A 27,998-nucleotide genomic window follows, 5' to 3' on the forward strand; every position below is an offset into this window, starting at 1 on the left:
AAAATGGGGCCAAGAACTGAGTCCTGCGGGACTCCGCATGACCTGAGAGCTGAGGAAGTACAAAAGTTATCACCGCGACTTTGAGAACTGTGCTCTCAAAGTCTACACACAAGCAGAAATAAAACCTAGAAACATGAAATAAATCACGACAACTGTGTTTTGTTCTACTGTTTGCAGAAACTACTTCATCCCATTTAGTTTGACTCGATATTGGCTTCTTCCTCTATGCAGCCCTGTGCTAGTTCACTGCTTACTTACTTCATTTTCACCTCACCCAACCCTTTTAACCTGGAACAAACTCTTTTCCAGCTCCTCTATCCCTTTATTCTCCACATTCTGGCTCTCCTTTAGAATACAGATGCAATCAAATCCTATTTATCTGTATGGAAATCCCTTCTGCGCTCTCTGTATTTCAAGCTTTTTTGGAGGGTGAACCTCATTGGTAACCCCTGTCGGCTGTTGGTTCTCACCACTGGGTGGTTCTTTTTTAATCTTTCGCTCCGTCTCCCTGAGAAATATTTCCAATTATCTTTAAGATACTGGCAGTGACTGCAGATACAGGAAGTGTTCTTGCCATTATCAGCACAGATATTGAGATATAAGATTATGCAGCTGTTGTGTAATTGGAAATGGCTTGCTGTAAGATATTGTAAGAAGTGCGCTCTATTTGCTCCTTGAACACATGCAGGCTCTAAGTATTCCACACATGTGCATCCACTCATGTGCGAGTGCGCCTCTGTCACTGTGGCTGTTTTATTGGCATGTAATGACTGTTTATTCCTTTTTCACCTCTGTTTATCTGCTCCCATTAACTTAAATTGTTGTCATGAGACGACAGCATTTCTGCAACATTAAACTGGGAGGATTAACCCCTGGCTGTTGGTCGATAAAGATATGCGTTGTATGTGATTCATGAGGCCATGATCGCATTGGCACCAATACATAAAGCACCCTTAACGGTGACAGAACCTGACAGACTTATAACTGCTGTACAGTCAACCTTGAGACATGGAACACGCACATAAAATACACAGAGATGTCCTACCAACTCAATTAGAAACACTACATTGCCCAGCAGCTTCTGGTAATCTAATCACTACCACTCCATTAAGCCTCCTGCCTCTCCGACCAAATGATTACATCTGCTACCCTCCAACGCTGCGGCCCTGCAGATGTGATACATCAGGATCCTCTAACTCTCCAGCTTTGTTTCCACCAGACTGCTAACCTCTGTGTTAACGGTATGCATCACATATAACATCCATGACAGTAACAGGCCCAGTACATTCTGCGCTCAAGTTTTCCAGTCAAGAGTTATAAAACCCTGAAAGAGTTGTGGAAATGGTCGACCAAAGCCAGGAGAAAACTTTTAAATTGGTGCTAGAGGGGAGATACATTCTGACATCAGCGTTAGACTGAAGACGACAGAGTTTAAATCCCCTCCCTGCAATCCTGCCATTGACTCAACAGATACATAGGGCGGGCCAAGTGGAGTGATAGTACTGATGCAGTTAAATTAATTAAAATGTGATCATATTAAACAGTGTAAGAGTGCATATGATGGGATTTTCCCTAAAGGCCTACCAGTTATGAAATATGCTCAGGCTCCTGTCAGAGGTCTGCAGCTCATTACTTTATATTGTTTGAGAACTGCCTTGAGCTTTCAATTTACAGTATGATATAATGGATGTGCTCAGTCTGCTCAGTATGTGTGTGAATGTGTGTTGTGTCAGCATGAACCTATATAATGGTGCTTCTTCTTGTACCCATAAAGCCTGCAAATTATTGCATACTTTGTGTGTGTTTATACAACAATATTGACTCTACATGTCTGTTTGATTGGACAAATGGCTGACTGTCACAATGTCGTAAAGATGCATGGAGCCGCGTTCATCGGCTTGTGAAAATGTTATCGATTTCCGTCTTGTTCTGGGCTCCATCAGCTTTCTACAGCCCTGCGTTTCTATCTTTAAAAAAAAAGACTGATGATCATTTCATGCGCTGCCAACTGGAACTGAGTCCTGTCAGCATTTTCACATCATGATTATTTTTGTTTTTTTCCCACAAGAGAAAATTTCTCAGTTTGAGTCTGACATGCGCACACTCACCGACAGGTGCCATACACTTTCTTTGTCGGAAAATTATCTTAAAATGTCAAGTGTCTGGATGGAAAAACTGCCTAATGGCTTTAAAATACATTTATATTATATTTATTTATCTATTTATATACACATATATATACATTTATTTATACATTTATTTATATACACAAGTATACATTCCTGGATTTGAAATGTCATTGACTACGTTATGCATCCATCCAGAGGCTGGTGTGCAAGTGGCTCAGGAAAGAGGAAAAATACTTCAAAGTATTGAAAGTTTGCTGTTGTAGGCCACATGGCAGGCATACAGACTCCTAACTGGTCAAATGACATGTCAGTGATTAGCTCAGAGGTTTGCAGCCACTTTAGGTAACTCTATATTGTAACTCTACATTGCAGTTTAAAGTGCAGCTAGGAATATAGACATAATATATCACAGACTGACAGTGATCACCAACTTTGTGTCAAGTAAGAATAGCAAAATGTGCCTGTTTGACTTTCGTCAGATCATCCCAGAAGAAATGACAAAGGAACTGTCAGACAGAGACAGGGCTCATGGTGATGCTGTTCAGAAGTGCAGTGCTTCTTTTCTCTCTCTTCTTTCATTTCTTTGGATTCCTCGTGTCTGTTGTTATGAAACAAAGTGTGAACTTTCTTTCCCTAAGTGTACAAACACATACAATTACTGAGTATCAAACTGCACCTTCAATAATCCCCGTGTTCTATTATCTCTCAGTGTTGTAGATTGTGAGGTGTTAATGATGGACTGTATTTACAAGACAGCAAATCTTGTTAGATGTCACAAGTGTGTCGTCATACCTCTTTTCTCATCCTGCACTGCACCTCTCACCTTAACTACTTTTGTTGGACTATATGGGCCATGAATACATGCAATAAACAATATTTAAATTTTAGGTTTATTAAATGCCACTGATATCATGAAAATATAACAGCATAATAATGCTATTGCACTCTGTCAAACAGCACTGAACTTTCAATTCTTGATCATTTTAAAGACATTGGGATAATAATGTGAGGCAAATATTTGACGAGACAAAATCTGCTTATTTTTAGGTTCATAATTCTATTCAAAGATGTCAGTTTGCTTATGCTGTCCAGTGGTGCAGCGCTGTATTCCCGGTCTATTTGGAACACTCTGTTTTAGCTCCTGTCTCTTTAAGAACCCCCCCAGTACCCAGTTTGCTCTTATTGGTCAGCTCACACATGCCTGAGCCAGCACAGCTAACAACAGCTGTGCTGAGTTAAGTCTGATGCTTACCAACTTTTCTCTATCTGCTGTCATTCAGTTTGTGCCAGCACGAGCGGTAACATCGAGTCTCTGGGTCTCCAGGGACATCAATCTTAAAATACACTAACTTGGTTGGGGGGTTCACGACCAGGAAGTGAGCGTATTCACACCTGAAAGCATACCTACAGCCTGATCTGTTCATTACTGCTCCACTGGATTACACTGGTTAAGGGCCTTGCTCATGGGAACCTCAGTGATCCACCATCATGCCAGTCTGGGCTATTCTATCCGGAGATTTGAACCGACAACTCTCTTCTCACAGGTTCACTTCTTGAATCATTGGGCCACCACTGCCCCAACTCACAACACAGATGAGAAAGATGCAAGATGTCTCCTCCATCATCAGCTCCAGGAAAAACAATGTTTCAGAAATGTGTTGATTAAGCCTTTTGAAAATGAGTTTTACGTCTCCACGATGTAGTCTGAAGAGGTTTGTGGTCTGCTGCTTTCTACTATTTCCTGATTTTCTACCATGTTCGTGATGAAGAACCTTTCACATGAGAAAAAAAAACAAAAAAACAAAAAGATGGAAAGGCTAATTCGTCTCCTGGCAATGAGCAAAGGAATCAGTCATCTATATTTAGCCAGTGCACCTGTAATTTTGTTATGAACGAAGGCATCTCTCCCCCTGCTATACTGATTTGCATTCATGAAGTGTGGAGCATCTCATTTACACAGGAAAGCCTCCCTGGACCTAGGGACTGGGGTGTCAGAATTTAGAAGAATTTTAGATTTTTTCTTATCTAATAAAACTTCTGCATCCATGTTGTGTCTTTCATGATTGGACTAAGGAGAAAAATCAAGCGTTAGGGTTAGCATCAAGTGTTAGCATTAGTGTTCTGTGTCATCATTCATTTAGAAACTTAGGTGTTTCTCATGCACTCCCCCACCCCCACCCCCCCTTCCTCTCCTCAGATCTGTAAACAAACCCCCCAGCTGAAGCTTTCCACTGACAACGGTATAAATTATGCAAAAATCATCGCCATCTATCACGGACACATAGAATATACTGTACTATATGTGTTATGCATGCATGCGTGTGTGTGTGTGTGTGTGTGTGCATGCGGTTGTGTGTGTGTGAGTGTGTGTGTGTGTTTAACATGCGGCAGTGTGGGATGTTGTCCCACTGGGTATGAAAATGAGAGTAGCAGAAAGATGTGTGAGTATGTAGTGTAAAGGGGGGGAATCAGTCTGGCGTTACCATGGGAACTGGGAAATACCAGTGATCCACATTCAGGTTTTCCTCTCACACCTTCCCTCATTCTCGAACCCCCATCTCCCCACACACTCACCCGCTCTGTCCTCTCCGTCCTCCCCCACTTTCCTGCCTTGCCCTAGTTTTCGTTTTGGACATCTCAGGGCTCTGCAGCCTCGCCTTTTCTATTTCTATCCCTATATTTCCTCTATCATTTCCTCCTCTGCCCTCCTCATTCTTCCTCTTCCTACATATAGTGTCATATCCTCACCCCTCCTCCCTCTTTTCCTCTCCCCCTGCTCTCTCTTTCCATCTCTGGGCTCAGGGAATCCCTCATTTATTCGAAAAAAAAAAAAAAAAAGAAAGAAAGAAAGAACCCCTTCATTAGATCAGGGGTCATTTGCATATTTCTCCTTGGGTTACAATAATACATGGATGACTACAGTATGGCGTGCAGTGCCCCAACCTGCTGACTGCAGCAGTGGGAGAAGGAGAATATATTTCTTACAATAGGCAGCAGCTGTACACTCACAACAGTGGTCGTTATCATTTTGGGCCTGCAGCACCTAGCTGAACTAGGCTGTTCATTTTTTTCAGGCTGTTTGACTTCTTTACTCAAGTAAATAGAGGAGGAGTAGTGAAATTGCTCAGTGTGTACACTGAGTGTAACAATAAATTAATATAATTTTAGATTAAGTAGTCCCCATATGAACAGCATTGGCATAATTTTGTAGAGGAAGTTAGGGTTCAGCGATTTTAGTTGTTTTTTTTGTCAACAACCTGAAGATGGTGTGTCTGAAATTACACTAACATGTGAACAAACAGTCGGCTCTACTTGTTTTATCTTTGGTTCACAGCACCGACACCCAGCCGGGACCTGCTGAGCTCAGACAAAGACTTTTGGGTTGGGTTCGGTCATGTCAGTTGATACGATGCCTTCAAGTTCTCGTAGTGACGCTGAAGTGTAAAAGCAAGTTAAAATACAGTGTAAAAATAAGTTATGTCAATTATGTAATTTAAGTAATATTAAAGTGTAACTCCACCAATTAAAGGCTGTTTACAGATCTTAGGGATTACTGCTCCATATGTGAAAAAAATAAATAGTATAAAGCCTTTTGTGGCTCCAGAGGAGGCTTCATGTAATCCTTTAAACTGCGTTCAGTGCATTGTGGGTAATGTAGGCAGCAGGTTTTGCAAAGGAATAAGCATGTATGGAGCAAAAGTTTATTATGGCATCTGTTCTATGGATTTTGATCATTATTTCAGGCTGTCTGTAATGTGTCCAACAGTGTTATATGAATGCTTTTCAAAACCTGGTGCCTACATTACGCACAATGCAACTCAGCCACTGAGTGACATCACTGGCAATTTATCAGATAACATGGAGCTTCCTTTAAATGCACAAAAGGATTTGTACTACAAAGACCTGCAAACACATGTTAATGTCTAAAATTGGTGGATGCAACACATAGGCTATTTGTTACTTTGCAGTACTTCCATTAACAGATATAAAATATATACCAATCAGCCTCAACATTAAAATCACCTGCTTTATTCTGTGCCCTCCATGGATCGCACTTGCTCCTGCACATCCCGCAGATTCTTGTCAGATCGGGATCTTGGTAATTTGGGGATCGGATCAATGCCTTTGGCTCTTCGTCACGTTCCTTGGATCATTCCTGACCAGTTGTGTGGTAGGGCACATTGTCCTTCTAAGGGGGGACACTACCACTGGGGGAGTGCCATGACCATGTTGTTAATATGGTTTACATTGATGTTTGGATGTCTGATGTGTGTCAAGCAGTATTCACATGAATGCCAGGACCCAAGGTTTCCCAGGAGAACATTGCATTGTAACAAGATGTTTGATGTTGCTCACTTAACCTGTCAGTGGCTCAAGGTTGTGGCTGATCGGTGTATACGTATCTACGCTGTACATACCTGTAATCAGTGCAAACAGGCAAGCTGTTCCCATGGTAACAACTGCATAACATGGTAACATGAACTCAGTGTGTCAGCCTACATTAACAGCGTTTGGCTTGTGCTCGACTGTGGTTTGGTCTCCACCAACTCTAAGGGACACATCTGTCTCGCTAGCTGCTAAATGCTACCACTATGTTCACCTGCTAACTGTTATCTGTCTGCTGTCACAGCAACAGTTAACACATCCCGTGGAGCGGAGATAGACTGCAGGGTTGTGTCATTACAAGAGATCCTTGTCATTTTGAAAAAATCTAAATATCAAGTAGTGCAGTTTTAACATATCATTGGTAGACAGCATGCTGTCTGCGAGGGTTTCCTTTGCCTCCCCTATTCTAACATGAAGAGTAGGTTTGGTTAATTGGAGATTCAAGCTTGTGGGCGTCAATGGGTGAAAATCCAACCAAAAAGAAATCACAGTCCAGCTAACATTGTTTGACTGGTGCTATCTGGGAAGCAGAAACAGCAATCAGCTCTGAGCAGCAGAACCCAGAAACAAAGGCAGCAACAAAACTAATCACGTCTAACCTCCAATTACAGCATCAGTTAATGGAACCAGACTGTTTCATACAGCATCAGTTAATGGAACCAGACTGTTTCATACAGCATCAGTTAATGGAGGCAGCTCCCAGATATTTTCATGTGTATTAAAATCTCATATCTGAGACTATTGCTGCAATTATAAATGGACCAACTTGCCTGGTGAAATGAGGTTGAGTGGCTGCGCTTCTTTGGAAATGCAGGTCCACATATTCACATTGTCACGACAACAAATCTCTGTAGACACACCGCTATTCGTAGAAAAAATTACACAGATGAAATCTTTTTGCCTGCACAACAATCCACAAAAAGCTTGCACACTTTATACACACTTGATGACGCATAATGGTGTATTAGTAGTGAATCCCAAAGGTGCCACGAAGTTGCAGAACTCATAAGGGAGTTGGGATGGAAACGGCAGCTGCCACTGATGTCCTGATAATGCAGCACTGGCTGAAATATTTCCAAGGACAAATTCTTTTTTATTGCCGCCGCCTTCAGTCAGTCTTCTTTATCTGTCGCTGCCTGACAAATACAATACTATCACATTCTCTCCAAAGCTGCATGTCTCTCTTCATCCCTGTTATTCCCTCCCTCACACAGATTACAGGTTACACAGCAGCTCCCTGTGAGCTCCACTGATGTAACCCGCTCGCATATCTATTCATCAGAGGTATCACTGTTCTTTAATGTTGTCTCTATCGTCTCCTATCAGACTGTATCACCTTCACTGTTCTTATGCAATAACACAGTGAGCTCCTTTACACACTGTTGTAACTTCCAGGCAGCAGTTAGTGTGACAGGTTACTTATGAATGGCTGCATGTGTTATATAAATACATATATAATGTTTCACTTAACATCTGCCAAAATCTGATCCCTGATGGATTTTGCTTATGAATTCCTCCCATCATAGATTAAATTATTCCACTTCTTGCCTTTCCAAAGATCTTCCAAATCACCCCTTTAATCAATGTTAACGCCTCTTGGTGCAGGAGGCATTTTTGGACATGTTCATAGAAATATGCTCAGCTCAGAGGAGTTCACACTTTCAGTTCAGTGTTTGATTAGCAAAATAAGAAAAATCTGATTTGACTTCAAAAAGGAGACAACAACTTTAACCTTGCTGCAGTTTTGGACGAGTGAGAATGTCATTAAAATGCCCCCCAAAAAAGAGGTCTTAAGCAGGCAAGTGGCATGAAGATGAAAGGGAGACTATGAGACTCTGTCTCTCTGGATCTTATCACCCTCTCACAAATGAAAAGTTATATTCATAAGTAATGAAATGCATGTCTGAGTTTGCTTACTTCTTGAATTCCACACATTACCGTTTCACTATGTTTAAGCATTATGCAAAGGAGCACGTTTCAATAGGGAGTGCAGGGGTGGAGTGTTCTCAAACCCAAAATACATCAGCAGAACAGCACAGCATGAGGTGTAAACAACACCGCAAAGCACACCAAAACACATAATGACTACAAAACAATACAGCAATGTGAACACAGCATGATTAAGAAATGTATTTCAGTAATCACTCTGATTTGTATCAGCAGATTACAAAGTTGTCGCACACAGAAATGAGACAATTCTAAAGTGCTGCTGTTGGCTGAAAACTGCATTTGAACTTGCGTGTTTTGTTTTTGCAAAATAGGTTATAGAAACCCCGTCCAAACGTTCCTGTCGCAACACAGAAAGCGCTATGGGTCACTGTAAAAATATTGTAAAGAACCATCAGGAAAGTTTGTGCTGCTCACATACAGTATGAGAACATATAGTGGATGTCAGGGACTGGGACAGGTGGAGTCTCAGCTTCCATCTGCGGGATTATGACTGTCTCTAACTCAGATTCCCACCTCGATGTAATGACACCATAAAGCTGCAGATCTGTAGTGAGGCAGCTTGTGTCGGTGAGGAGAGCCATTTGTGGCAGCGCCGAGGCCCCCCTCTGCTGTTTTACAGCACATGTGGAGAAGCTGCTGTCAAATCATTTGCACGTGATCTGAAAGCAAAGATGTGGACTCGAGTCATTGTGACGTGGACTTGAGTTGAGACCAGGGGTGAATATTACACTTCTGTAATTACATATCACCGTCCGATCTGTCTTGATTCTATTGAGTACTGAAAGTAAGTGGCATGTGTATGTGCAATGCCATCTTTTGTTAAAACAGACTCCCTGTGCCTGCCTGGGTTCTCTCCGACTTCCACCCACAGTCGAAAGACATGCAAGTGAGGTTAATCGGCCACTCTATATTCCCCACAGGATTGAGTGTAAGTGTGAATGGTTGCTTGTTTTTATATGTTGGCCCTGTTATGAACCGGCAACTTGTCCAGGGTGTGACCCTGCCCTTGCCCAGTGTCAGCTAGGATCAGCTCTATCAGACTTGGAGGTTAAAGATTAGTGGCTTGAGACATGATGACTCAGATGACTTGTCTATGTCACATTTTACTCTTTGAAAGTGACAGGGAGGGTATTGTTTTTTGATTGAGGAAATTAAGAAAGGTTTTTACATATTATATAAATCATATGCAAATGTTTTCATTTGAATACATTTATTTCACTGAAACCCAATAAACAAATGAAGTGCCATACTTTTAACAGGTTGGAAAATGAGTCAACAACACAACCGTTTGACAGGTATTAAGACATTATCCTTTGTCTTCATGAAGACCAGATACTGCAAAGATAGAAGTTTCTTGGGTAGGGAGACAGGGATATGACTTGGGACCTGACTTGCCTTAGTTGAGGACTTGACTAGAGTTGACTTCTCCTGACTTGCCCAAGAAAAAATGACTTACACTTACTTGAGCCTTGGACCAAATGAACTGAGTCACACGTCTGTCTGCAAAATGGTTCAGTGACCTGTTCATCGAAGGTTGCATGCTGACTGAGTTTCCTCAGGCGATTTAGAATCAGAATCATACATTTTCACATACAAGGAATTTTCTGTAGTGAGTGGTAAAAAAAAAACTATACCAAAAATAACTGAAAGATTAAAAAAAAAATAAATAAAAAATAAGAATATCAACAGAGACACAATATAAACACAGTAAAAAATATGGAATAGACAATAACACACAAATGGCCGGAAATATACATTACATTATCATTATTGATTTTCAATGCCTCGACCACCTGAGTGCCTGAAGAGCAACTTACAGAGACCGGAGTCAGTTTTGTTTTCATTTGTCAAGAGCAAATACAGGTGTCGTATTCATTACATCCCCAGCCTGATTTGTATTCAGTGTAGTGGAGACTCACACCAGAGAGCTGCATCTCACACTCCCATTTAATTTCTTCCTCATCTATATATCTGGCACACCACCCTAACTGCCTGACTGTCTCCCCCCCAGCCCTCTATTGTCCACACTGCCATGGTTATATCGACATTGTGATTCACATCCATTGAGCCCTGAATGTGAGTGAAATAATGCTGTGCCGACTCCAAAAAGACAATTATAACAAAAAAAAATTAAAAATAGCTGACTCCGTATTGCGTGTGTGTTTTGCGCGTCTGTGTGTATTTCTGGGCTTTGATCCTGAGGTTTTTTTTCCCCTCCTCCTCCACCTCCTCCTCCGGGTGTTTGGTTTGTTTTGCTGCTCGCCTTCGCACACTCTGACCCTCTGCTGCGTTCACCCAAAATCTTCTAAAAGCATTCTTGTTAGTGTGCTGCAACAGGGGGGGCGCCGACTGTTTGCCTTCTCTTCGGTTGACTCTGTTTTGATGTTTGTTAATAATTAAATATGGATCACCGAAGTGTGTTATTCTTGCAGAGAGAAAAATATGTCTTCATTTGGAAAACCAAAATAGATTAAAGGGGCCCTTTCAGTGCAGTCAGTCGATTGAATAAAAGCCTGCAACAAAGTGGTCAATAAGGTCAATTAACGAGAGATGGGAGGCAATAAAGGGCAAGTCAAAATATACGGAGACGAAGGAGATGACACACACACACGCAAGCACGCACGCACGCACACACACACACACACACACACACACACACACACACACACAGAAACAGAAACAGAAACAGATACAGTGAGCAAGCTGTCAGTTTTGCAGGCTAAGTGGCCTAAATTGTGTTGCAGAGACAGCGAGGGTTGGGAGGGGGGAGAAAGAAACAAACAGCAAGCAGAGAGAGAAAAAACAGAGAGAGAGAGAGAGAGAGGGAGGGAGGAGAGAGGCAGTGTGGGTTTTGGTTGATTAATGCACGTAGGAGCGGTTATTGAATTTACAGAGAAAATCCAGCGCTGAGGACACAAGCAGACCCCGGGGGGATTCGGGCCATTCAGGGAACAAGTGCCGCTGCTCATACATCAGGACAGGAGACGGCGAAAAGATCCAGATCTCATCAGACTTGTCAAACCAACACAGCTGTGGGGCACAGCTGATTTAGAGAAGCCTAATATGACCCAGTCAGACGTTTTACAATTTACAGGCTATTGATGCAGTTGGAGCGAGTATTAAAAGGACCACACGGACTCTCTCTTGTAATTCTCACCTAATTTCTTCAGATGTGCTACAATAACACTTCAGTATACCATTAGCCAGTTTATCTGCAGACCTGTTTATGACTGTGAACAAGCAGGGCTGTTGCTGAAAAGAAAAGAAGACTCCTCTGGCCTTAAAGGATAAGGCAATTCTATATTTTCATTATGTCATGACAGAAAAAAAAACAAAACAACATATGCATTCTCTCAAGACTTTCAGGCCACTCTGTCTGTGGCACTCAGCTGATTTTTTTTCAATGCCGAGACATAAATCCTTAGCATTTACAATTATACAGTTTCCTTTTTAAAAGGGCTCGGCTAACACAGACGGGTGCTGTCGTTAATCACGCTGAAGGAATGAGAGCATTTGTTGGGGACTGTTTTCAGCAGCGGATTAATAATTACATTTGGTGTTGTGGTGAGTATTTACAGCAGGAACACAGTGCGTGCTGAATTGCCGCTATAAACTACGATGTGTTTGTTCATGGTAATGGACTGTATTTACACGAGGACATTTTCCTGCGATGCCATGGAGTTCGAACGTCGGGATAGTGTTTGATGATGCCACCTGACAAATCGTTACCCTTTAACCACTTCCTGGTTGTTTAGCAAAAAGTGGCGGAAATCCAGAGGGACATATTGGTATCCAATGTTAGCATTCAACCACTTCCTAGCTAATATAACCATTCGATTAGCCTATATCCAGTGTATTTACACTTTACGTCTTTCCTACTGTATCATGACACACTGTCAAACTGTAATGTCAGCTAGGAAGTGGCTGAATGCAAACGTCAGCTGTTGTCGAACAGAAGGTAAAGGGTTTTCAAATGTTGTTTTACCTTAAAATATGGCCTGATGTCCCTCCAGATTGTCACTGTCTATTGCCTTTTCAGTGACTGATAAATCAGGTAGCAGCAAAATGATAGCAATTTCTCAAATTCCCTATGTTTATAGGGCTCGCTTCTCAGCCTGAAGCTGATGTCAGAGGAATATGGCCTCTGTATGAATACGGTCTGTGGAGCTCAGCATTTCAGTTGAACCAGGGAGACCACATTCAGTCTCCACTCTCTCTCTCTCCCTACTTCTAAATCAGCTGACTACAGGCATTCACTCCCAGCTAAACAAAACAGATTTCGCCACAACTGAGTCAACCAATCATGTCGTTGCCATCAAACTTTAAACCGCTTTCCTCTCTGCTGTCGTCAGCTGTCGTTTCCGTGAAAAATCGTTGCGACCCTCCTCCGCCGCATTCGCCTCCAGTTCATCATATTCAGCGTAGGTCCAACTCATCAGAGTCCACCTCATGAAGTCTCACCTTCAGCCATTCATCCCCACCCCATCACCATCAGTGTCCGGGCTGTATTGGGGGGTTCCTTGAAAAATGTCAATGTCCACACCTACAAAAGCTCCTCTCTCCAACAGAAAAAAAGGCTCCTAAAATGCCTCATCAGTAGTCTGCCTTCTGTGATTTTGTGACATCACACTGTTTCTTCATGTCATACATTTGAATATGCGCGCATTTGCATTCATGCCTTGCCGCTAGTTTGGAGCATGAGAATTGATTTAGCACAGCTGCTCTGTTGTTCTCTTCGGTCAGGTGTATGTGAGCTGACCAATCAGAGCAGGCTGGGTATCTGGTATTAGAGCCTGTAAACCTATGAGCATAATATGTCTGATTTGGAATATAACAATGTCAAGTCACAACTGGGGCCTAACAGCCAAAGACATATTTCTCACTGATGTTCAAAATCTTATCTATTCACTCAGAATGATGTTTCCTGACAGAAATGAAGGAAAATGTCCACCAGTGCAACAGTGTGGCTCACTGGTGTGTTTTGAATAGTTTTTGAACAACAATGGAGCTCCATGCCACAGAGGAAAAGCTTAGGAGAATATTTGCAGGATGTAGATCTTTAATGGTATTTGTCGAGAATGAGAAAAATATCAGATATTGCTAGGCTTATCCTTTATAAGTCACTCATATCTGCTGGCCTGATACAAATAAGTAAAAAGGGTGCCCCCTCCCAATCTGTAAAATAAGGGCTATGGCTTCTACAGAGCTCACACTGGGGTTAACAATAGCACACATCGAAACCTTTAGCTGAGGCTCATAAACCTGTAACACTTTCTTGTTTGGTATCCTGCTTTTATTTCTCCTGAGAGGGAGAAGTCTCTTTCTGGCATCCACATAGATGTCAGAGGTCAAACTGTGCTGCCGAGCCCTCCTCTTGCTCAGGGATACGTGTATTAGAGGCGATCATGTGAATAAAGAGTCCTACAGCTATAATTGCCTCTAGGTGGTTCACCACCCTGCTGCCCTCCTGCATTCTCTTTAAACATTTTTTGGCATTACTGCTTTATTGAGACAATGACAGCTGTCGACAGACAGGACGGGCAGGTGGGGGAGAGAGAGGGGATGACATGCTGTAAAACGTCCGGTCTGGAATCGACTCGGCCTTGATACGTGGCACACGCTGGACAGGGTGAGCAGCCAGGATACCCATTACATTTTGATGCAGGTCTGCAGGTCTGAAACACAAGTATTCTGGTACATTTCCGATCAATGACTGCTCTCCTCAATATTTCACGTACTTTCCCTCCAGCTGCTGACCTGTGTCATGAAAGCTTTCTCACTGTCAATAAGCCATAAGCTTCACCCTCTGAGTTCTTTTATATAAAACATTAGTCTAAACTGAATCAGTGAGAAATCCCTTCCCATTATTTTGTGCAGTTTCTCTCTGGCTTTGATATGATATACGACAGCAATACCTCCACACCTTACAACTCACTGCAGTGTAAGTGGCAGACTGCTGGGCTGAGTAACACCTGGTACATGCTACTTTTATGCAATCGCCTTGGCGAGGCTATTTTTATGAATAATTTCTTCAATAGGAGCACCTTGTACTCACAAAACACCCCTGTGAGAATGGCAAGAAGTCTCAGAGCTGTGTGAGTTGGGAGGCTGAAAGGAGAAGAAAAGGCTCATGTAGCTGAATTTAACATTTAAAGCTCACTGAACATGGTGGTAAGCTGATGTTTAAAAGAAGCAGTCAGAAGGGGAGGATGCTAATGGGGGAAATGAATGCGAGGGAGGGCCCCACTTCACACAAACATCTTTACCAGTGATGTCAAATCAACCGCTTCAGTGGAGCGCAGCTGCAGGCTCCAGAAAGCCATATGTAAGACTTTCAAGACCTTTTAATGCTACATAGTACTGCAATTAAGATTAGTGTAAAACCCTAAAAACAATTAAATATGAAATGGTAAAATAGTCTGTCTTTGACTGAAAGCTCTAAAGACGTTACTTGGAATTACATGAAACGAAAGCACATTTGGTGACACAAGGCCCATGCTGCATGATGTGACGTTTTCGAAAAACACACTTTTTTGCCCGGGGCTTAATTATTTTTTTCTTTCCTGGCGAGGATTAGGGACCTACCAACCTACCAAACCGTTAACACTGTTTAATTTTAACAACCAGTACCTCGTGCTACCCGATGCGCTCCAGGCACTGCTGGGTCCTGCTGAGTTCCATGACTTTTTTCTCTCCCCATGATCTACTGGAGCAGCACTTTCGCTTTGTTCTGAGACCTTTACAAATCAGTGACTTCAGAGCAGATAAAGCAGATCAGAAATTAACATTCATAATGCTTAATACTTGTATATGAATTTTAAAGGTCCAGTGTGGAGGATTTTTAAGGGGACCTATAGGCACAAATGGAACATAATATTCAAAAATGATGTTTTCAATAGTCTGTTATCACCTGAAATGAAGAATCACTGTGTTTTTGTTTCCTCAACAACATTTCGGTACTGAGGCCTTTTTTTTTTTTTTTTTTTTTTTGCCTTTCAACTCAACTGTAAATGAAGTGGACAGTGTGCGGGAGTCATCCTTTCTGCTCCTAAGGTGTGTAAAAGCTGTACTCTGTTTCCTTAGAATTAGCCATTTCAGTGGGAGTAGGTCCTTTTCCACCATGTCCACCAGGTTGTCCAAGTTTCTATGGAACAGACGAACAACACTGGCTCCATAAAGAACCTGTCACATTGTTCGCGATTGAGGTGGCCAAACAGGGAAGAGTGAGACGAGGGGTATCCAGTTGTTTGTAATTTGCAGCCCCATCACTCGATGCCACAAAATCCTGCACAATTGAATGTTTATTGCAGATATGAACAAACATCAATAAAACCATGTGCTCCTGTGTCTGTATATGTCACTGAGGACAGCACAATTCCACCTCTGGCTTCCCAAAATATGACAGAACAAAAGACTGTTCTAGAATCTTATATTCATATTACGGTTTTACAAAATGACCCCTCAGCTGAATGACATTTACAGTGCGAGTAATAAAGCGCATGAACGTGCAGCTGACCCGCATTATCCGTGAGTTGGGACCTATTTCACACTACGTCTCCATCTGGTCTGAGTCAGCACTGGTGGTGTTTGAGAATTATAGTTAATTCAAAGAGCAGGCCCATCTGTGCGGGAGCTGCTGTAGAGTGCGGGACCTGTTCCTACGGTAATATCCATATTTATAACCTCTTGATTTATTTTTCATAACCGTCTTAACGGCATCCTGAACGTCCCTCTGTGAACTTCCCTTTCTCCTCTCACCTCTTGACTGTCTGTTTCATTTATCCACTTCTTATTGGAGCTCTTCATTATATATTTAAGCCACACGCGGAAGCTCTTCCTTATTAATCACCGCGTGAATTTGCTTCTTCAAACTGACATCTTTTTCTTCTGTGATCCAATTTTCCCAGCTTTGATTTTCTCTGCATTCCCCCCTCCCCTCTCTTTACCGTGTAGCACAGCTCTCTTATTTTTAGATGCAGACTTGTCACCTCTCTTTTGTTTTCCCACACATTCCCTTCATTAATCTGTTATTGTTTTTTAATTGGTCTGTTCTGCTAATGAATTTGGAAAGTAGTTATGGTGTGTCTGTCTGGGTGCTGGCGAGACAAAGTGTGTAATAGAAAGTGTTGCAGGAAGTGTTTGGCTGAAATGTGACGCTCACCCCAAGGAATAGTTCAGCGCTATGGATTTAGGTCCAAATCTTTTCAGCCGTATACGTTGGCTGGCTGATCCAAGACTCCTAACTGAAATTTCTAAACAACTACTGAATAGATTTGCCAACCCTTCTTTTTCAGGCTTTCAAGGTTCCCAGAGGTGATCGCCATCAGCGGTTAAAAGTTTTCACTTACAGAGAAATATCTCTACGCCTACCAGACGGATGGCCCTAAACACTTTTGCTAAATTTTAGACATCCATGGTTTCCCATTGAATAAAATGTATACTGGTGCATGGTACCTCATATGTCATTATTCCAGCTCTATTTGAATTAAGATGCTAGACGTTTCTGCTTATTCAGTATATGCGAGGAGGCTGAAAGGCTGAGGGTTCAACTGTGTGTGCAGCAGCCAAAGAGACACCGCCGCGTTAAGTACAGACTCACAAAACTGCTGCCTTGGTGGAATTTATGAGCCAGTGGTCAGGTCCACAGTATCCAGGTCAGCCATCAGGCATCATTGCACTCACGTTACATTTTTTTTTTTTTTACGTGGAGGATCAAACCCAGAAGACAAACCATAATTTGAACACTGCGGCATTTGACGGCAAATAACAGAGCGCCGGCGTGGGTTTGTGCTTCTGGTGCCTTCTAGTTAATTATGTGTTTCATTTAGATAAACATAGCTGTGCAGAGATACTGAAGGCAATGATAACAAACAGAGGAGGAGAGCAAGACGAACTTGTGCTGCTGGGATTTAAAAAGCACTTCAGGCGCTATTAAAAACATCCCTTCTTAAAAACAGAAACATGCCTGTGTCCCTTTGGCCTTTTCTTCTTTTCATTCCCCAACCCCATCTCTATTATATCTCTCTCTCTTATTACAGCATAATCCGCCCCTCCATCCCACTCAACCATTTTTTTCCCCCCTATTCTCTCAGCCTCATCTTCCTCTCTTTTTATTCCGTCTTTTCCATTTGGCTCCAGCGGATCAAAAGCCTGACAAGAAACAGTGCGTGTGGTTTACCCACTTCACATGACAGATATCATTGTCAGCCGGTTGCTCACTGCTCTCAAGTGTCCACTACAAGGACAATGCACATGCTAATTCAGCTCAACAACTGTAGTTTCAAAGTATCTCAGTGTCTATCATACACTACATGATCGTATTATGATCCCCAGTGTGCGTATTCGACTCACAGAGGCGTCTTTGTGCCGAGCAGGGGGATGATTGCTTCGACAGAGGACTGAAGGGAGGCGAGCTGACAGCTAATCGCGTTTGAATCTTTCCTCCGCTGGAGAATGAAAGGTCAGAGGGGATAGATTGAGCGGGCCGTGGGAGGAAGGGTGAAATTATGTAAAGGTGAAGAGGAGCGCGACCTTGTTAAAAGTAATCTGTGTTTGGATGCAAGAGAGGGGGGTTTCTGAGGAACACAGGGCTCGAGGGATGATGATACACTCAGTGGTACGATAAGAGGGTGAGATGAAGGGGTGAAGAGGAGGTGAGAGGTGGATGAAGGAAGAGTTTTCATTCCATTCCCTTTTTAGCATACATACTGTGTCTTTATTTGAGTTTGGGAATAAAGACATGGATTTATTTGAACGTGCTCACTTGGTTTCAGAGGCATACCGTGCCTCCAGATGTGTGATTTAGTCATCAAACAGGTGCACCAGGCCAGGAGAGAAGTCGGCGTGTAATCAGTGAAGTGTGCCTCTTTTTAAAGGAAGACGCAAACAAAAGGAAATACGCTACACCTAGTTGCAGATTTGTGCTGGCGCACTACTGATGGAGAAAAACAAACACACGACTTCTTTAAATGAAAAAAAAAGAAAGAAAGAAGAAGACCATAGCACAACAACCAACCAATCCGTAGCACCAAACAATGAGTCTGTGGCTTTGTGCTTATGACATTTGCATCGCAGTGGCATCTGTTCTTTTAATTTGATTTACAGTAAACATAATGGATTACAACAAAACTTGTTGTCGAACAGACTTGGATGGTGGCAAGTCATGTTACAGCTTGCTCACATATATCCAGAAATATAGAAATCAGTTAGAGTTGTAATTTGCTGCAAATTGTTCCATAGAGCCCCTTTTAGAAATTAAGAGGAACCTTTTGGGAGCATTTTCGCCTTTATTGGATTGGTGTTACAGGACAGGGCATGAGGGGAGGAAGAGGAGAATAACACGCAGCAAAGTCTGTCCCTGGGTCTGGCCTGAACCAAATATGTTCTGGTTGTGTGTAAAGCAGACTCCATCAGAACTTATAGTCAGGTAAATCCACCCCTCCGATGTCTTAAAGTGCTCATTTTATGCTTTTCTTCAGGTTCACACTTTTATTTGGGGGTCCTAGCAGAATGGGTTTACATACTTTAATTTTCAAAAACACATTATTTTTCTCATATGGTGCATCGCTGCAACATCACTTTTCACACTGTGTCTTGAACGCCACGTTTTAGGTATTGAGTGAGATATCTCGCCTCTGGTCAATCGTTGGAGATACACATGCACATTACTCAATGGGCAGGATATAGCCAATCAGAGGCAGAGTAGGGCGGGTCATGCAAAGGTAGTGTGATCCAAAATAACTCTACACGTACACGTTCGATTCTGATACTGACACACAGGCTTGACTAGAGCAGGACGTTTCAGAGTGGCAAGTTATCATGTTGTAACTATCTTTAATTTCAAATATAATGTTTTAACTTGTTATCACAGTAGCAACTGTATGTCTGCTGACTGACTTGAGTGTATATTTTTTATGATACATATATAAATATATATGTCTGCAGAATGGCTACTACATAGAGACCCAAATACGTTTCGGAAGTAAAGGCAAGGCAGTAAAGGAAGTAAATCTCCAAACCAGGCGTTTCAGGCAGTTAGGATAGTTAAACAAAGACACTTATTTTTAGTGCCATACCATGCCATCTCAATCAAACATTGTGTTGGTTGGAATCCAACCCAGTTACAGGCAGAAAAGTAGCAATTTTAATAATACAGACTGATGCTCTCAACTGTTACTGTAGATCATATAAAGGCATCAGTGTTAATTTGTGTCTGTTTCTTAACCAGTTGAAAGTTCCTTGAAGTACATTTAAACAATGCTGTAGCCCCCCCACTGTGATGGTGAGCTTTATACTTTGTCCTTGGGTGCTGACATTCAGACCAGCTCTAACATTTTTGCCTTCTGTCTTGGTCGGAGAGTAGGTTGAAAATACTTGGCTTGTTCGAGCATAACTTAACCAGCCAGCTATCAGGGCTCCCCTGACATTTACATTTGATATCTCAGCTGATTTATTTTCTATGCTTACTGGTCCCACCAAATCCCACCACTGAGCAATGACCTTTGACTCTTTGATATCTCCTTTACTGCAAAGTGGGCAGTGCTAATTGCTGTAGTAATCGCTCGCTAATTTCATGGTTAAGCTACTCTTTTGTCCTGAGTCACACAGAACTTCCACAGAAACACAAAAGACGTGGAAGCATGTAGGAGGAACAAGCTGAAGAAAGGGTGAAACAAGATTGAAAATGAAAGAGACCTCTAGTGTGTGCAAGTCAGTACAGTAGACTGAATCCCTCTGTACAGCTACACTACACATTGAACACTTATCATGGTCTATTGACCAATATCCCGTTTACATGTGTCAAAAAAGTGTGTTCCTGCGAACACGTTGTGAAAACAATCCTTGTGCACACAGATCCTCAAAAACCATTGCTGTAGCATGCCAGGCCAGTAGGTTGTGGCATAATTTTGCTTTTAAAATGCCACAGAATGAGACCACCTGCACACAAACGCTTTTTTCCACAGAGCGATGAGCCGGCACATCACAGACATGGTGTGGCAAAACTGCGCTTTGCTGGATTAGCACAAAGATAGCTCAATAGTCCGCCATTTTACTTGTTGTCCTCCTATTGGCGCATGGCTGTCAGGCTGAAAATGTAACAAACGTAGAAGCGGGGCCACATAGTTTCATAGGAGTTGTGTATTTCTAGCTTATCATTTTATTTAAAAACCATTGTGGTGTAAACAGCCCCTAAATGCACACCACAGGTACATGACGATTGTGACTGACAAATGTCCCAAGTCCCGTCAAAGCATGTGTGTTTTTGAGACATGAAGCAGCTTTTCATGCTAACAGGAAATAATTAACTCTAATCTATGAAAGTTCACGTATCTATTAACTATCATTATCATTATCTATGAAGTCTCATGTTAAAATTAGGACTTCTGACACTGAAATTGAATGTTTAATGATTGAATTACATAGAGTCCAAGTGCTTTGGATTCATGGGTTTTTACGTCTAAAAACAATTCTTTAGACGGTTTTTGCACATCCAGTAAGCACTAAGCTCCTGCTACATTACCATGGGAACTGAAGTGGAGTGTTTTCCCAGTCTGTGTCAGTGAACAAATATGATAACCCCAAAGGCAAAAATTCCCTGCCTTGCCCCTGTTTGCTTTGCCTTTTGTAAAGCAGACCACCAAACAGCCAAATGGACCCCAGAAAGCATGGTAATTGCTGAAAAACTCCCTTTTTAACTGTTTCACAGGGTTTCAAGGGGGATGTTTTTCTTCAAAGACTGTGCCCTGAGTTAGCTCCTGTTGTTTAAAGCTCATTATTTTTTACTGGTTACTTGTTTTAATTTGCTTGTTTCTTCCTTGCACCTGTTCCTTGTGTCCTTGACTTAATAAGTGCTCCTGGTTGGGTGCATTAGGAGTGTTTCTTCAAGAGGCTTTCTAAAGGTGAGTCATGACTTGAGTCTTCTCCCCCTCAGTGCAGGTGAGCAGTCTCTTATAATAACCCTTCTGCATCTGTGCCCATGAAAACTGGACAATTTAGTCACACAATTTACTCTGTTTGGCAGCTGCAGTGGACAAAGTGCAAAAGGTGATTATTACACTGGTCTTCTGCAGCGAGAGGACAGAAAAAGCTCAGTTTTTTACCCCTTGTGGCACACATTTGCGGCCGGATGTATTTCACTGATTGAGTGATTTTTTTAGCCACACGAGCCACATGGCTGTGGGTCCGTTTTCCACCAGACTAAAACATCTCAACAACCACTGGATGGATTGCCTTGAAATGTTGTCCAGACATCCATGTTTTCAGTCACATGGCATTGGTGATCACTCCTGTAGCATCACCACATGGTCACCACTGCTCTTTAGCAAAAGAACAAAAGTTCTGGCATTTGGCACAGACACAGGTTCCCCTACTTTTCATTGAGGCTTCACTGAAAAGTTCATTGAGACAGAATAAGTTGCTGCACTGAAAACACCAATCCTCCCACTCATTTAAATAGGGATAGCATGTTTAAACAGTGGAGGGTTGCTAATAAAACACAGCCGGCTGTGGTAAAACAGAATCTACTTTGCAGTTACACTGCAGTGGCCAGTCACATAAGACAGTGATCAGACTATAGCAGCAATAATGACAAATCCACAGTGATTAGAGTGTAACTACAATGTTTCATGTGTTTGGCTCTTAAAGTCCACTGTACTGATAAGCCTCACACCCTGGTTATTTACTCACTCTCAGATTTTCAACCCACCAGCATTTGGAAAGTGTAGTAGAGCTGTATCATTAAATTGTTTTATTCCCATTTAAGTTAGCTGGGCACTTAACTGGATGTTAGCTGGCCCAGTCGGCGGCAGTCTCTGGTGTGCAGGCCCTTTGGGATCTGGGTGACTTTATACATGGGATTTGAGCTCTTTTGGCTTCATGCACTGCCAAGCAGCTTTCCCGGTAATGAAGATGTAAGATTCATGCAACAGACTGATGATTTTGATACTTTTTTGTGATCAGTCTTTTATTTACAAAGGGGTATTATTTTACAGTTTTCTCTGTTTGTGTATGGTTCTTTGTGTTGTGCTATTTATTGTAATGTAAATCTGTTTTAGTCAACGATGCTATGAACTACATTATTTATCATCTTTCTGATGTGGTTTTTGCGATAAATTAATGATACGTGTGCTATAAAAAGCCGCAGCTTAAAGGTCACTTGTAATAATGGCTTCTCTGACATTGTTGTAGAACCTCACTGATGTGGCACAATCTTTATAAACTGCCATTTTTTTCCATTGACAGGTCTAATGCAAATGTTGATCAATTAGATGTATGTATTTTGATCCATTTCCTGTAACAGATGGCGTGGGGAGAGGGCTTGTGCAATGTTTTCCACAATGATTGAGATTGAAAAAACAAAACCATACACACACCGTATGTCATCCAGCTGGGATTGTACTGCATGTTCATGTAAGAGAAACAGCATGGGATACATTTTTTTCCAGGATGCATTTGTCACTTATGGTGTAAATGTACTGTAATTTTACACTGGTGCCAGTAATCCTGCACCCTGTTTCATAATCAAGAATCAATGTAGTGAGCTACACCATCCAGACCACATTCCAACATATATGACCAAAAGCCCTGAGCTCTTTCTAGCGAAAGTAGTTCCTACTCTCCTGTATCCTCTTTGCACAACAGAGGGTTTAAAGAGAAGCACATGTGAATACAATAAATCTGTATTTCTCTGAGATACATATTGCTTACGGCTTCTTGCAGGCATTCAGAGCTGTAAAACAGCTTTGGACTCTATCGATTCCACTCTTACACTCTCTCTTACCTCGCTGCACACATACAACTGCTGTATCTGATGGCAGGCTTGGCTGAAATTATCTCTGAAGATGGTGTCATATAGTTGAGCCTTTGTGACGGAATAGTTTTTTGGTTTTTTTTATAGTGTTTCTGGGACAGCTGATATGTTATTTTCTCTGGGTGTTAGATATTGTGAGGTGGTGTGTGACACTATTAATTCCTGCATAGAATTCTCAGCGTCTATACATTATTCAGGCCTAGACAACAAAACAAAACACGCACATTTCAAGGGAAATAATTCGAAAGATCAGCGCCCATGGGAGAGGGACTGAGACATGGATTATGTGTGGATGGGAGTGCTCTCCCATGTTAATTACATCACAAAGTCTTGTCTCAGCCTTGTAACACTCAGCCTAAAGTACTGATGCAGTGGCTGATGGCCTTTGTAAGGAATCAGTAAATGACGCCGCACCTGAGGCTGTGTGTTACAGTGCATCGTACAACTGTTATTCATTTAGTATCTACTTACTGCGCTGGCAGTGCCATCTGTGTCTGTTAGCCTCTGGTGCAGATCAAACCAGACCGTCTGCAAAGGAGAAGCACAACAACAACAACAGCAGCAACATGTCAATCAACAAGCCCAACGACAGCACCTACTACTACCACAACTTCAAGCACACATTAGTCACTTGCAACAAGAGGTGTTAGTGGACACGCTGAGAGGAGAAACAGGCATGAAAGCGGGACATGAAAAGATGGAAATAAAATTCAGCAGGGAGTATAGTGAGAGGGTTCAGAGCGGAGGTGGATGCATGCCAATAAGAGAAGCCAGAAATGAAAGAGAATAACTTATATCAGCATGAAAGACCGAAACAAACAAGAGCACTGCAAGTACAAATGTAACTGAACATCATGATGTAGGAGCCACAGATAGTAGGAAATACTTGAAACATAAAAGTTACTTTTGCTACACCTGCAGTTCTTCAGTCTCACACAAATTAAATGATAGTATTGTACATTTACCTTTCATAACTTTAGTAGTATGCTTTAAAAGATGATTTGTGTGAAATTATGAAGTGAACTGACAACTGTCGCTAGCAGATTTTATGAACTCGAGCTAACTAGCGTAACAAAAACTGATGCTAATCTCTGTCAGATTAAAAACACTGTCTCCAGCTGACTTTCTCATGTTTCCAGCAGATTAAAAACAGGGCTGCTAAAGGTCAATTTGTTAAAACACTTACAAAAATTATCAACAGAATGTGAAGAAATATTCGATTTAGCTTTATGACAAAGACTCCGTATTAACTCTGGAGTAGTAACTCTGAGGTTAGCATGCTAAGCAGCTGGCCCTGGTGGTCCAGGCCAAAACTCCCAAATTGCTCCGAGCTCCAAAGTCGGGTAAACTAGAGTCAGCTAATAGGACGGCTAGCTACACGGTTAACTGAGCTAATTAACTAGCAGCATCTACAGTCGGCAGCATCGCTCCAGTGATATGCTGTCTCGTATTTGTTTGAAGTATGAATTCAAACAGGTGGCCAATCCTTACATATTGCACCTTTAAGGAGGCACATAGTTAAATGCATAAAATCAACACCCTCACAGATGATGATCCATGTTAAATACATTTACACAGGGAAAGCCACTGGTTACAGTATTTTAAGTGCTGATTGTCCTAAATTAACCCTTAAATAGCTTAATAAATTTTGACAGTCAACTTTATAGTTTAATTTCTGCCTCAGTTTTCATGCTTTTCAAACAACTTTACAAGTCAAAAATGAACAATAGAATATTACAAGAATTTAGGTTTGAAAGTGGGCAAAAGTCATATTATCTAATAGTTATAGGTGTGTTCACCTAACTAAATAGAGAGCTGTCCTTCTAAACTGTGATATGCTAGCCTACCAAATTAGCTCCCAAGCATTAAATCTTCCAGTCCAGTGTGACCAGATATTTTTCTAATTTATCCTGTAACCCAATATTATGATAGTCATTATGCCCCTTGCCTTTGGAATCAACGCTTCTGTGAGTGCCCACCATATGTACTAAGTTAGTTAGCGAGACATGCTAATGTTTTGCAGTTTATGTTAGTCTCTAGCAATTTAGCTAATTAGCTCTTGTGTTTTCCGCATTTGGAAAGCAATATCACAAACACAGCAAAACATATAAATCATCCCCAAGCTCTTGGTGAGGAGTTTTGCCCTAAGGGTAGGGGTAAGGGTTTAGTTTAGCAAACAGTCAGTTATTCACTTACAAGAGTTAAGCAAAGAAGACACAATTAATGGTTCAAGTTCTTCTCTTTGGATGTCAGTAAAACCAGGTGGCTAATGGACTGTGTGTTTGTGAGTGACTGTGTGTGAAGATGATGAGACATTGATTTCTTGTTCCCTCTCAAAGTCTGTGAGTCAGAGTTATATAAACCTATTCTAATAAATCAGTGTAAGCGCCGCAGGTTCCCGTCACCAAGGTGACTGATGAGTATCAGTGATGGAACTGTGAATGAAGAGTTTCTGCACCGCTTTGCAGAGTAACTGAGGATTTTACCAAACACAGCAGGGAAAGTCAAAGAAATGAGGTCTGGAACAGTGGGCAGGTGACACACACACACACACACACACACACACACACACACACACACACACACACACACACACACACACATATACATTGGTATTTGAATGCTTTGAGCTTAATACGTCACAGTCTGGTCACAGCTGGATGGAGATGGTAAAGCGCTGTGTGTTGGTTGGCTGTTGCACACAAAAGACTGCTTTTCTTTACCAAAATGTAGTTGTGCAGTTTACCCAATGGACTTTGTTCAAGGTGGACATTTTATTTGTCAGTATCTGTGTAACTGAGATGAATGAACTTATTTTTAATTCCTTGCATCAGCGGTAAAGAGCTGCAAACACAATATTGATGCACTGAGGCTTCATGAGCAGGATGTGACTAATATGTTCGCATAAATCTGCTGATTTTAATTTGATTAAAGTAAGTCCGACTGCCACTAGTCGTCTTAGCTTTCTCCCTCAAACTCTTGAGAAAAACAACATTTTTTTTCACAGGAGACCTACTACGCTTTGAGTTTTTATTATATGGCTTTCTGTGCGTGTAAAATTCTTCAAGGTTTCAAAAGTCCAAGGTCCATGGCCTCTGGAGTGCCTGTACCTCAGAAGTCTTTCCTTTAATTCCATGACTTCTTGACATCACACCACGTCACCTTGTCACACATGCGCAGAGTTGAGGCCTATATTCATGGTAGAAGAGAACTACAGAGCTGACCAGAAGCATGGCGAGTGGTGCTGGCTCAGGTGTGTGTGAACTGACCAATCAGAGCCGACTGGGCATTCGGGATAGATGTCTCAACGAGACAGGAGCGAAAACACACGGAGGGGGGAATACGATGCTGCAGCAATGGACAGAAAACTTATGCGCTTTTTGAACGCTAAAGCATGTACACCTATTCTAGTAATTTCTAGACAAAATTAGGAAACCTGAAAATGTATAAATATGTCCTCTTCAAAACTGTTGTCACTAACAACAGCTGCCTGCCTGAAAATGATAAGGGGGAATCTAACTTAGCAATAAAGTTGCAGGCTGTGAGTCGAAACATTACACGTCAGTAATGAGTAAAGTAAAAATTTATGAGCCGAAAGACACTAAAATGCTCTGTAGAGCTGAGGGAAGTGTAGATTCAGAGGAATTCTGCGCAAACTAAAACTCACTTCTCCTATATGAGGTCAGGATCTTAAGAAACAAAAGGAAAGTCTCTGAAAAAAAAGAAAAGAAAAATCCCCTTGACACTGACAGACTGGAGGAGATAATTTCCTATCTTTCCATTTTCCACTGCTCTTCACTGAACCTTAAAACATTAAAAGCTAGTAATGTCCTGATCTGAGTCCTTTAATAGCAGCTATCTGCCGATATGGATGAAAGTTTAACTGGATGAATGCCAATCCTGACTTGATGGGATCTGCTAGAAAAAAAAGATGTAATGCTCAGCTGTAATTGCTGGGACAGCAAAATCACTCAGTCCACTCCAGGCTCTACAGCAGTGATCAAACAAGGCAAGAGAAGCTGATATCCGAATGTTTTGGACAGTGATAATCTTTGCTAATGAGGGAGAAAAGTCTGTTACCAGTGGAATCTTTATTTTGCAAACCCAGGCGGCAAAACAGACTCGCCCACTCATCATGATGCAACCAAAACTCTAGTATTCATATGTGGAGAAAAATGTTCACACTGTAGCTGCCTGTTATTAAGGAGAGCAGTGCTGCAACACTCGCAGGCAGAAATGGACAAAACCGAACAGAGTTGGGGAAAGAAAGGATCCAATTTTTTTGACCTGCCTTGATCAGCTGATACAATTCATTATAATATCCCCAGATTGGCCACAATACCAATCCTAAACCAGCCTGGGGCTTAACAACAGTTGGCTTTAAATTAGACTTTTCCATTGGCATATGGGTCGCTCTGAGTCAAACCATGCTGTATTCTCCATTACCAGTTTAAATGCGTTTGCGTTAATGTTGCGCTTCCTCTTTGTCTTCTAGATCTGTTTTGCCATTCTGTTTCAGTTTTTCAGGCATTCTGATTCAAAATGACAAGTAGTAGGCTTCCATCAGCCATAGCTCATTGCAGTAGTCAACAGCACTGAAGGGGGCACAGCTTTTAAACATCACTGACTAGAGAAGAGAAGCCTGTCATCAGTTAAAGACAAACGAATAGCCTGGTTGTGAGTCAAGCCAATAGGGCACATGTGCATGGTATGGGAATAAAGAT

General features: G+C 41.7%; 1 protein-coding gene across 2 annotated transcripts in view; it reads right to left on the bottom strand.

Moving 5' to 3' along the window:
* Positions 1 to 27,998, bottom strand: part of necab2 (N-terminal EF-hand calcium binding protein 2) — a 141,679-nt gene that overhangs the window by 20,118 nt on the left and 93,563 nt on the right. The window contains exon 9 of one of the 2 annotated variants that reach the window (XM_037108592.1): positions 23,746 to 23,802. The exons of the other annotated variant lie outside the window; for it this stretch is intronic. Within the exon in view, the coding sequence (XP_036964487.1) occupies positions 23,746 to 23,802 (57 nt within the window). The remainder of the gene's footprint in view (positions 1 to 23,745; positions 23,803 to 27,998) is intronic. 2 annotated transcript variants of the gene reach the window in all.

The sequence above is a fragment of the Acanthopagrus latus genome, chromosome 8, assembly GCF_904848185.1.
Source record: "Acanthopagrus latus isolate v.2019 chromosome 8, fAcaLat1.1, whole genome shotgun sequence".
NCBI lineage: Eukaryota > Metazoa > Chordata > Actinopteri > Spariformes > Sparidae > Acanthopagrus > Acanthopagrus latus.